The following is a 12,213-nucleotide window of genomic DNA, read 5'->3' as shown; positions in this document are numbered from 1 at the left end:
GGGATAGACACGTACATACAGGAGACATTTTTGGAGGGCGATGAAATCCCAGTGTAACATTAGTTACGCTTGGCAAATGCATTTAATACTTAGAGCAGTCACCTATTCAGCTGAAACATGTCTAGTTAATGAAGTACAGTGAAGCCCACTTCAGCATAACGAACCTAAGAAGGTCTCTGGCATTCTGTACAGGGTCTGGGTGTGGGGTCTTTCATTTCGGGAGAGATTAAAACCAGAGTTTAATTTGGAAAGCCGAGGAGTAAGAGTCCATACAACGGAGGTGTATAAATCAATTAAATGTACGTCTTCAATGGGCTTAAAGTCCAGCTCTGCTCTGAAGAGCAACTATATAAAAATATCTTCTTACTCTGCGATCTCTTCCTTTTGAGTATTCAGGGTCAGATCTGCTGGCCTGATCTGCTTAGTAAAGGAATTTTCATTGGTCTTAACTCAAGTTTAGCCTGAAGAGCTATTGTAACAGAGAGTTGGATTTTATAATACAACTGTGTAAAGAAACTATGGCCCTGGTCCTGCAAAGACTTGGGGTACGTTTACACTACGGGATTATTCCGATTTTACATAAACCGGTTTTATAAAACAGATTGTATAAAGTCGAGTGCACGCAGCCACACTAAGCACATTAATTCGGCGGTGTGCGTCCATGGTCCGGGCTAGCGTCGATTTCCGGAGCATTGCACTGTGGGTAGCTATTCCATAGCTATCCCATAGTTCCCGCAGTCTCCCCCGCCCCTTAGAATTCTGGGTTGAGAGCCCAGTGGCTGATGGGGCAAAAATCATTGTCGCAAGTGGTTCTGGGTAAATGTCCTCAGTCATTCCTTCCTCTGGGAAAGCAATGGCAGACAATCATTTCGCGCCCTTTTTCCCTGGATTGCCCTGGCAGACTCCATAGCATGGCAACCATGGAGCCCGTTCAGCTTTTTTTTTTTTGCAGTCACCATATGCGGTACTGGATGCCACGGACAGAGGCGATACTCCAGCACTACACAGCAGCATTCGTTTGCTTTTGCATGATAGCAGAGATGGTTACCAGTTGTTCTGTACCATCTGCTGCCAGTGTAATTTGGCAATGAGATGACGGTTATCTATCCTTCTGTGCTATCTGCTGCTATCATGGGTGCCCCTGGCTGAGATTGGCTGGGGGCGCAAAAGCGAAACTGGGAATGACTCCCTGAGTCAATCTCTCCTTTATGGTTTCTAAAAATAGAGTCAGTCCTGCCTAGAATATGGGGCAAATGTACCAGAGAAGCAGTGTATCAGAGAGTACAGCTGCTCTGTGTCAGATCCCGCAGAAATGATGAGCTACGTGCCATTCACGGGGGGTGCCCTGGCAACAACCCCACCCGTTGCTTCCCTCCTTCCCAACCTTCCTGGGCTACCGTGGCAGTGTCCCCCCCATTTGTGTCATGAAGTAATAAAGAATGCAGGAATAGGAAACACTGAGTTTTTAGTGACATAAAATGAGGGGGAGGCAGCCTCCAGCTGCTATGATAGTCCAGGCAAGACATTAAGCAGTGTGGGGGAGAGGAGCCCAGCATTCCACTGCTATGATAGTGCAGGCAGTACAGAATCTTTTCTTTTCACATGAAAGGAGGGGGCTGATTGAAGCTCAGCCCCCAGTTGCTGTGATGAAAACAGTTACCAGCCGTTCTGTACCATCTACTGGGAATGACCGGGAGTCATTCCAATTTTCACCCAGGCGCCCCCGGCCAGCCTCACCTGAAGCCAGCCAGGAGCACTCACGGGTTGATAAGAAGGATGGTTACCAGTCCTACTGCACCGTCTGCCACCTGGGAGGGGAGAGGAGCGGATACTTCTCTTCACTGCTGCAGCATCGCGTCTACCAGCAGCATTCAGTAGACATAGGGTGACATTGAAAGAAGTCAAGAAATGATTTCTTTCCCTTTTCTTTCACATGGGGTGGGGGAGTAAATTGACGAGCTATTCCCTACCACACCGGACAATGTGTTTGAACCTACAGGCATTGGGAGCTCAGCCAAGAATGCAAATACTTTTCGGGGACTGTGGGATAGCTGGAGTCCTCAATATCCCCGCCTTCCCTCCATGAGTGTCCATTTGAGTTTCTGGCTTCCCGTTATGCTTGTCACGCAGCGTTGTGTAGCCTGTAGATTTTTTTTTCAAACGCTTTGGCATTTTGTCTTCTGTAACGGAGCTTTGATAGAACAGATTTGTCTCCCCATACAGCAATCAGATTCAGTATCTCCTGTACGGTCCATGCTGGAGCTCTTTTTGGATTTGGGACTGCATCGCCACCCGTGCTGATCAGAGCTCCACGCTGGGCAAACAGGAAATGAAAATCAAAATTTCACAGGCTTTTCCTGTTTACCTGGCCACTGCATCCGAGCTGAGATTGCTGTCCAGAGCGGTCACAGTGGTGCACTGTGGGATACCGCCCAGAGGCCAATACTGTCGATTTGCGGCCACACTAACCCTAATCCGATATGGTAATACCGATTTTAGCGCTACTCCTCTCGTCGGGGAGGAGTACAGAAACCGATTTAAAGAGCCCTTTTTATCGATATAAAGGGCCTCGTAGTGTGGACGGGTACAGCGTTAAATCAGTTTAACGCTGCTAAAATCGGTTTAAACGCGTAGTGTAGACCAGGCCCTGCACACGTGCTTAACTTCATTCACATGAGTATCTCAGTTGAAGTCAACAGGACGATTCATATGTGTAAAGTTAAGTGTGTGCGCAAGTCTTTGCAGGATTGGGGTCTTATTTCATTAGAATTGGTACCATACATTTAAGAAGAGCATTGAAAATCTGTGCAACACCACTCAAAAAGTACTACTTGGTATTTCAGAAACCTCTGCTATTGATTATGCTTCTTTCCTCTCTTACCCTTTTTGTATTAATTAGTAATATCCTCCCTTTTCTTACTCTGTGTATTTCCATGCACGAAACTGGAATCACACAGCTGATACGGATCTGCTCTGCTGATTTACTGACAAGAGTTTGTTTATTCCACAGATTAGGACTTGCAGATGCCTACCAATGGTAAGACTATATATAGCTTGGTCTACAAACAGTATCTGTTCTCTTACTACTATTACAGAAGAAGCCTTTTCATTGGGGCCTTCAGTGAGCTGCCGCCAGTCACAATGAAGGGACCATCTTATCTGAACACAGTTTAACTACACTACTTAAAGTTTATCCTCCCACTTGTTTAGTTGCAGCCGGAGTTGCATCTTTCATCCCTTTCATTATTGCACAAAATGGATTAACTTGCTGCTCATCAACAATTTTTAATATTAAATCCTTAAACTGTATGCAAAACCCAGAAAGTTACTGAAAAATCCCACGTGCTGTTGCATGAGAGAAATGGGGCACAAAAACCACAAGCAATTTTTGATCTTTAGTGGCAGCATGAACAACAACACTTGCAATTGGCAGGGTAATGAGGCCAAAACACCTTCCCAACAGAGTAGTTGAAGTAGTTACAATTGTCCCCCATAAGAAATAGAATAGAACAGTCCTTAAATTTAATAAGGGAAAATAGACTCCTTGAGTTTTCTCCTATTAAAGTGACTGTCCAGACTCTGTGTCCCTTTTGAAAAATTATGAATTATTTGTATTATCATAATAATTCTTAGGATGTATCTGTTAATCATCTGGTAGAGGAGTGATGTTGCAAAGTGTTCCAAACGTAGGAAAGTTGATCAAAAAGTGCTTGAGTAGCTAGAATAGCCATTAGGGAGGAGAATGCTTTTTAAACTGATAACTTGGATTAAGAGGCTGTAATGAATGCAGGATTCCCTCCTGCATCCTGAAACTTCTTAGGAATAGCACAGCACAAGGTACCATAAGCCTCTACATCAGCAGTGTGTAGGCAGGGCAAATGAAACGTCTTCCCATCTTTCATGTATTTGTAGGCCAGAAGGACCATTATGATGAGCTAGTCTGACTTACTGCTTAGCACAAGACATAGAATTTCACCCAGTAATTTCGGTGTCAAGTCCGTAAATTCTGTTGGAACTATGGCGTATCGTGGAGGAGTTCACTCACCGCAAGAGCACCTCCTAGTGGCCAGGCGTAGCATAGTGGTTCTGTTCACTGAATGCTGCCTCCTGATGGTCGCTCCAGTGCTGCTGTTATCTCTTTCCCCATCATTCTGCCCTTCAGCTGGATCATGATTTAGTCCATTCCTTCTGGGGTAATTATGTCCCAATTCAAAGGGACAAAAATTCTCTATCCTTCCCCAAATCAATTGTCAGTACACTCTTTGCCCCCCTCCCGTGCTCTGCAGAGTTCAGCCTCACTCTGTCATAGAGAGCTGCTTTCTCTGGAGGCCCAGCTCCTCCCAAACCACTGCCACTCAGGACTTCTGCCCTGGAGCCTGTCTTCTCCCAGGCCTGCTTTAGAAGGTCTTTCTCCCCAGCTGCCCTCTCCCTTCAGAAACAGTCTCAGAGTCCTAGCTCCTTCCTGTAGGCCCCTCTATTGATCCTTTCTCTTAGTCTGGGCCTTCTTCCATTGCCAGCTTTCCTAGCCTTGCCCCCTCTTCCAAAGTTCTTATCCAGACCTGCCCTTCTCTTAGGGCCTGCTGCCCAGGGGTGCTCCCTTCCCCTGCAATCCAGCTTTCCTTCCCAGCCTTCCCCTCATCTAGCTAGAATCCCAGGGCTTATGCCTCACTGCCTCTGTTGCCAGAGAGTGACTGTAGACTCTCTCTCTCTCTCTGTCCATGGTGAAGCAGACTTAACTGAATAGTCTATAGCCACCAACTATAACTGCTAAATACTCAGACATTTATGTCCTTTCACTATGCCCTGTGTCCATCAGCTGCCTTTCTGTTATGACCCCATTTTCGTGATATTTCTCTAAGTAACATAATCTGACTTCTGTTATCTAAAGCTGAGGAGGGCAAACTATGGCCTGCGGGCCAGATCGGGCTCGTCAGGGCTTTCAGTCCAGCCCGTGGGATTGCCAGCCCCATGGCACAGTAGGGCTAAGGGAGGCTCCCTGCCTCTGCGATGCTCCTGGAAGCAACCAGCACCATGTCCCTGCGGTGAGGGGCAGAGGGCTCTGTGCACTGCCTTCACTTGCAGGCACCGCCCCCCGCAACACCCATTGGCCAGGAATGAGGAACTGCGGCCAATGGGAGCTTTCGGGGTGGTACTCACAGGCGAGGGTAGCACATGGAGCTGCCTGCCCCACTACACCCCCAGGAGCCACTGCCAGACATGCTGGCCACTTCCAAGAGCGGCACGGGGGCAGGGCAGGCAGGGAGCCTGCCTTAGCCCCACTATGTGCCGCTGCCACCCCAGAGCCGCTCAAGGTAAGCAGCGCCGGGCCAGAGCCTGAACCCCTCCTGCACCTCCCACCCCACCCCCTGCCCTGAGCCCCCTCCCGCACTCCACACCCCTAACCCTGAGCTCCGTCGCACCCCTCCTGCCCCCCAACCCCCTGCCCTGAGCCCCTTCCTGCACACCGCACCCCCTCCTGCACCCCTACCCCTTGCCCTGAGCCCCTTCTTGCACACCGCACCCGTTGCCACACTCCCTCCCGCACCCCAACCCCCTGCTCCAGCCCTACATTCATGGCCCTGCATACTGTTTCTCCACCCAGATGTGGCCCTCGGGCCAAAATGTTTGCCCACGCCTGCCTTAAGCCGTTTAAATTCTTCAGCAAGCTTTTCCCTTTTCTTTATCAAAGCCCTGACATACCCATAAAAGGTGATCAGTTTCTTTCTTCTACCCTACAGCATGCACATAGTCCATCTCTGGGTTTATTTTTTCAAAAGATTTTTGTTTACATCACAGTGATCTGTCGGTACTCCAAACAAAATCACTTCATTCTTCCTATCCAGGCCCTGAAATATGTCTTTATCCTCAACTCCAGGGCACAGTTCAAAATATCTTCCACCTCTTTTTTTCGTTGATCCAAAGATTTTGCCGCCATTTGTTGAAATTTTTCTACACTAGGCTTTAGAATTCCCGTTTACTCATGGTATTTCTATGTCCATCCTTCCATTTCTTACAGAGCTTTCAGCTGCTTTGTCCCACCATTTCAGTCCCTCTTTGTGCACTGGAATTCAGGCTAATGCTGCATGTTTCCCCATCAGTCCAGACTCTGTCACTAGAAATATAAGTCGATTGATTAAATCTCTTCTGCATTCAGAGAGACCCTTTCTTATTGCCATAAGGCCTGAGACTGAGTCTGGAAAAATGACCGCCACTGCTGAGCATCAGCCCCTTTCTGCTACAGACCATCTCTCTCTATACTAACCAGCTTGCTCCTGCCCAGCTGGTCTCATGATGAGTTAAGCCTGGCTCCTCGTCCAGGTGCAACCTGGTATTGTTAATTGGCCTCTCGGGCCCTCATTAGCCCCTCCAGGGCCCATGTGGGATACATCTTTTGGAGACATCCACTCATGACTTAGATTGCGAGTGAGGGAGAATCCTCCACGTCCGTAGGTCAGAATGGAGGCAGAGAGCAGCTCATCTACACGGCACATGTTGTCAGAAAGCTGCCACAGACTCAGGACATGGAGGGTGCTCAAGTCCAACAGCTGCAGCCAGTCTCTGCTTCCTCATTGCACCCGTAGAGCTGAGAATGGTGATTGAGGCAAATCATAGGGATACAAGAGCTGTCGTAGCACATCAGATGATTGATCCTATTAGGCTGCTCTCCTGCTCTCAGAAGTGCCGGGTGCTTCCTAAGAATGTGGCACCTAGTTTAATTGCTCAAAGCTGTAGTGTGCCTGGAGAGTGGTGGGTAACTTCTTACTATTCCCTATAAGAGGTCAGCTTAAGCCCTACAGCGTTCAACCTGATTGGGCATGAATAGGGTCCTGCTGGTTGGCTGGATTTGAAACACTAACTCTGTGAAGATCCATGTGGGGAGATTATGGCAGGCTATTTTTGTAATGGCAGGGAGGCTATCACCATTAGTAGGAAGGCTGTGCCATATCTTTCTAACTTTCATGGGGAAAGCACAAGGAGTCATTGTCAGCAGCCTGTCTGTGTGGGTGCATGGGGTTTCCATCATGTTCTGGAGGCACTTTCTATTCTGTGCCCACAATCCACCCTCCCACCAACCATACCTCCCATCAGGGAAGATTTGCCCTGCGGACACAGCATAGGGAGCAGTTAACACTGTCGTAACACTCGCGGCTCTGCAGAGGGATAGCTTCTGGTTTGGTACCTGGATTCCGCAGGGCCTGGTGCACTGGAAATGCCTAGATAGGAGTGCACAAAAGTGCTCCTAAACCCTGATCTCTAGCATCTGCCCAATGAGCGGGTAGTTAGTGAGCTGATCTGCTTCATTGTATCCGCTCCTAATTATCCATCAGTATTATGGTGGGATCAGTGGCGAATCTTGCTCTTTTTACATTTTAATGATTTGAATTTAGTCTCCAAATTTGACACACTAGCTCCTTGGAGGATAATTGAAATGTCTATATGATTTTTAAAATAAAATATTGACTAAGGTTTGCACAGGAAATGCTTTAAAATGCTTCTTTTCTGAGATCCTGCATAGAACAGAGTATCTTTGTTTGCCTCTTCCTCTCACTGATCATTGTGGGACCTCGGAAATCATAATCTGACCACTCCTCAGTGTGTTATTTAAGGAGTGGCTTGCCTCTAATGCACCCATTGTACCACTGGGAGAGGGGGGTGGAAGGAGAGAATCAGTGATCTGAAACAGACAGTGTTCCCAGTCCCATCGTTTATTCAGCTGACGAGTGGGCTTTGATTAGAAAATACAGTAAAATTCCTGAACCCATTTTGATCTCTTTCAGTTGTATACATCGTGTGTGTGTTGTAGGTTTTCCTTTGACTGATATTGGAGAGGGTCGTTCAGCATTGGTTTGTGCAGTTAATTGAGATTCTTTCCGCTGTCCTTTCTGTCACACTGTAACTAGCAAGGAACGCACTTGCCTCATTTTAATGCTACTGGTTATTTGGGTATAAGCATCAGAGGGGCAGAGTGGTCCAGTTTCTAGGACACTGGACTCCAGGGGGAATCAGGAGATCTGAGTTTTCTGGCTCTGTCGTGTCTTTGTTTCCCCTGCTACCCTTTGTCTGTCTTGCTTGTTTAGATTGTAAACTTGTTGGGGCAAGGACTCTCTCACTATGTATTTGTACAGCACCTAGCACAATGGGGGCCTTTAGATGCTACCATAATAATAATAATAGGGATACGTTGTCCCCGAGCTGCTAGTTCTTTTACCATGCCCACCCATACTGCACATAGCAACCCAGATGTTCTCTAGATATTGGACTCACTTCCTCATTCTGACTTTCATTGTGGACATAAATGTTGAAAGTAGCTTCACGCTTGTCCTTTTGGCATCTCTGCCTAGGGATCTGGATTTCCCAGCATTCGCTCAGTGGGATAGTGATAGAATAGATGGGTACATGTGATCTGCTCTTTGGAGGTGGAGGTTGTTCTGTCCCATTAGAATTCATTCCCTTTTTAATTGGAGGAGGGCTAGCCAAGCTGGGCCCCTCCGTGTAGTAATATTCTCTTCTGAGCTTCAGTGGCAAGTATGATCTTTCTGTCAATATGCTGAGTAGGGTAGAGGTGACCCTCTGTGGCAACAGAAGAAGGAAAGAACGTAATGCCATTAGAAGTAAAAACTACTTAGGGCCATAGCATTTTAGCTACTTCCTCTCTTTGTGACCCACTGCCTCCTCACTCCCACTCCCCTTCTTTATTATACACTGGAGAGCAGGGCAGCAAAGGTGACCTGAGATACGGCACTGCTCACTGGCAGCGGGTGAGCTTCATCTGTTCTAGCATTTCCAACTGATGGATAATAGCAGCATTGATAGGCCGCATCTCCTCTTTGAGCCACAATGCAAATGTTCAGCTCTCAATCCCCTTCTGAGGTGGAGAAATCGTGTCTTCCCTGTTTCATGGATGGGGGTGCCCAGAGAGGGGAAATTACCTGCCCATAATTGCATGCAGCAAGTCAGTGTCAGAACTGACCTACTGAAATCAAGGAGAGTTTTTCCATTGACTTCAAGGAGTGCAGATTCAAGCCTTTTGTCTTTGGTTCACAGAGCTAAAGTTTTGACCCAACTGCCTCTCCAACACAGCATGTCCTGTGTGGAACAGACGCAGACATTATACCTACCATCAATACATAGCAATAGAGCCTGGATATTAACTGAAATATTCAATTACAGATACATAAGGCCAAAAGTGGACCACGACTCTGATCATCCAGTCTGGCCTCCTGGACATGTATTTCACCCTGTAGGGTCCTGAACAGCATAGGAAACTGAGAAGAACTTTGAGATGCAAAACTGAGGTTGTTTGAGGTCAGCATTGATCAACCCAATGATCCATGGCCTTCTCCAACGGGAAGAAAATCAGTTTCTCCCCAGCTCTGAGCAAAATCTTTTTCTTTCTGCCCTCGTCCCTCATGGGAGGGTTGGATCAGTCAACAAAGCAAGATTTCTTTGGGATTGTTGTAATTTCACTAGAACTCTTCACTTTTACAAAACATTTCCCCACCTTGAATGTTCAGGTGCATGGGGTGCCCAGACACCTCTCTTCTTTCAGGCTCACTTCTTTAACCAGCAGAGGGCAAGGAGATTTCAGTGTAATGAGGGGATTAAAAGGAGTGGGTAATGTTGTTTGGGAAGGAGACAGAAAAGGTAGAAATACATCCAACCGTGAATGGTAGTGAAGAGGGTGCTCCTTTTTGCCTTGCCCTGTAATATAGCAACAGGGCATGTGACAAAGATAAAAGGACACGTTTGAAATGGATGAAAGGAAATGTTTTTTTAACTTAGTATATAATGAACTCCTGGAATTCACCACCCTGAGATGTTATTGCAGTACATAGTTTAACAAGATTCAAAGGTTACACGGGCTATCAACTCTCCAGCTGCAGGGCATAAACTGATTGCCAGCTGGGGTCATGGAAAAATGTTTCCCTTTATGGAATTACATTGTGCAATCATCCAGGTGCAGGGGGAGGGGTTCGCTTGCCTCTTAAGCATCATGTGTGAGCCACAGCAAGAGGCCGCATGCTGGGCTAGTCCGTGGCTATTTCGTGGTGGAAAGTGTGCAGCTTGTTGAATAAAGAGCTCCTCAAGGAGCATTTTCCAACATAAAGGAAATTTTCCATGCACCTGCCACAACCTGCTTTTTCTCTTGCCAGTGCAGTATTAAAAATGTCTCAACTCTACCACTGGTGATGCGCTGATGGGGAAAGAGCTACTCCTGTAGCAGTCATCGGAAATGGGTTAAGTGTCTGATCCAAAGCCCATTGAAGGCAGTGGGAGCTTTCCGTTAACTTTAATGGACTCTAGGTTATCACCGAGGTCTGAATGCATAGGTTAGCCTAGTGCAGGTGTGAGCAGCCATGTTGCAAAGCCGTACCCAAACCCAAGTTGCTCTAGTGTGTGTGTGTGTGTGTGTGTGTTGCTGCGGCTTCTGGGGATATGTTCCAGGGTTGTTTGTGCTGTAGTACGCTGAGCCACTGGATGATTCTTTCCTAGTGAATTGTGGGAGAACCTGCCTGTCCTTCTGGGCACATAGGGAGGAATTGTGGGAAGGCATTGGACATCTGCCAGCATTTCGGGGCTTTAGCCTGCGTCCTCACTGCAAAGTGGGTCTGTTAACAGCCTGAGCGAAAACTCTAACCTGTATCCCGTGCTGGGCCAGCTAGCCTGGGTTTAAAACATCAAAAACCCCAGATGTGAGAGGGTTCTGTGTGTGGGTGGGAGAGGAGGGGAACGAGGGGCAACACCTGAGGAGGTGCCCAATTTAGCTCTACGGTGAAGACATACCTTTAATGCCAGGCCCTATTAGGCAACGGAATAGTGTGCCAGGGCACATTTTGAAAACCCCATCACTTAGCACATTTAAAACTGGACTTGATGGAAAATTAAAGAATCCCTGCAGGGCAAAATTCAGCATCAGCAGGGGAAGGACTACATGAGCTAATTAGATGTCTTCCATCTCTAACTACAGATACTTTTGATGTTGCAAGAGTCTGAGTCAAGCAGAGTAGTTAAGATGAAGGAAAAACTCAAAATGGAAAGAAGCACTTTCATTATCTCAGCATAACCATGTTGTGAATGTAACTATTAAAATTACAGGTATCTAGATCTTCGGCAGTTTGGATCGGCCCCTCATGGAGGCTTCGGAATGGGGTTTGAGCGCTACCTGCAGTGCATCTTGGGAGTGGACAATATCAAAGACGTTATTCCTTTCCCGAGGTTTCCTCACTCCTGTCTTTTGTAGCTCCTTGGCTGACTCACATGGACCAGGCTGTGCTGGAGTGTTTGTATGTATAATGTGTCTGCATATGACTGCTTGTGATGATATTGGGGAAAGATGGAGAGAATTTTTGTACCAAATAATCCTGTGGTAAATTTAATGGAGGGAGTTCGGTGCGAGACTTTTCTTGGGAGATTTTAGACCCTACCATTTCTTAGTATTATTTATATAGCACTTTAAATCTTCAAAGCACTTCAGGTGCATTAATGAATCTTACTTAACTAAAGGGTTAAAATCCTCATGGGAGGAACAAAAGTTAGGACTATAATGAATAAGCATTGTTGAGAGCTGATATTTTTTAATGCAAGATGTTAATAAGGGGGTGTGACCCAAGCACAGGACTGGGAGTCAGGAGTGCTGTGAGGTTTCATTACATGTCTGTACAGTGCTTTGAAGATTGAGTGTGGTAGAACTGCTCGGCGTTACCATCACTGTGACACATTTGCTTTTAAGAAATGGCTATTGTAAAGAGAGAGTCTCCTGCCCTGAATTAAAAGCATGTACACGTTGAGGTTGGAAAGTAGATCCTAATCAGCTGAACCTTGCCAGGAAAAATGTCTCTTATATTGTAACTGCTGGTGTGAGGGAGTTGATGGCAGTTGATTTTGTGAATCAATAAAGATGCATATTTGGCTTCTTCCCTCATGGTTTGTTTTTCAGTCATTAAATTTTGGTATTCATCATAATGGTGATTCCTTCAACCTGTTCAGCAACTGAATCCTTTACCTTACACCAGACGCAGAGCTCTGTAAGAGGTAATCTATGCAGACTGTCTTAAAGAGAACACAAATTCATGGGAAGAACGAAATGTTCGGTTAAGTGGAAGTTGCTCTGATTCTCTGAAGCCAATATGTACTTCCTCATTTTTCTTGAGAAATGATTTCACGTTCAACTGGCCAAGCAGATATATCTGCATTTGTAAAACACCCTGCAAC

At 46.5% G+C, this 12,213-nt stretch overlaps 1 protein-coding gene across 1 annotated transcript in view; it reads left to right on the top strand.

Annotated features, from left to right (window-relative positions):
• NARS2 (asparaginyl-tRNA synthetase 2, mitochondrial) overlaps window positions 1–11,923 on the top strand; it is a 78,292-nt gene extending 66,369 nt beyond the window's left edge. Inside the window, exons 13-14 of the mRNA XM_030558292.1 lie at window positions 3,011–3,037; window positions 11,098–11,923. Coding sequence (XP_030414152.1) covers window positions 3,011–3,037; window positions 11,098–11,242 — 172 coding nt within the window. The 3' untranslated portion in view covers window positions 11,243–11,923. The remainder of the gene's footprint in view (window positions 1–3,010; window positions 3,038–11,097) is intronic.
• The last annotated feature ends 290 nt before the right edge of the window (window positions 11,924–12,213 follow it).

The sequence above is a fragment of the Gopherus evgoodei genome, chromosome 1, assembly GCF_007399415.2.
Source record: "Gopherus evgoodei ecotype Sinaloan lineage chromosome 1, rGopEvg1_v1.p, whole genome shotgun sequence".
NCBI classification, from domain to species: domain Eukaryota; kingdom Metazoa; phylum Chordata; order Testudines; family Testudinidae; genus Gopherus; species Gopherus evgoodei.
The sequence above is the reverse complement of the archived record's forward strand: the minus strand, read 5'-3'. Positions and strand labels throughout refer to the sequence as shown.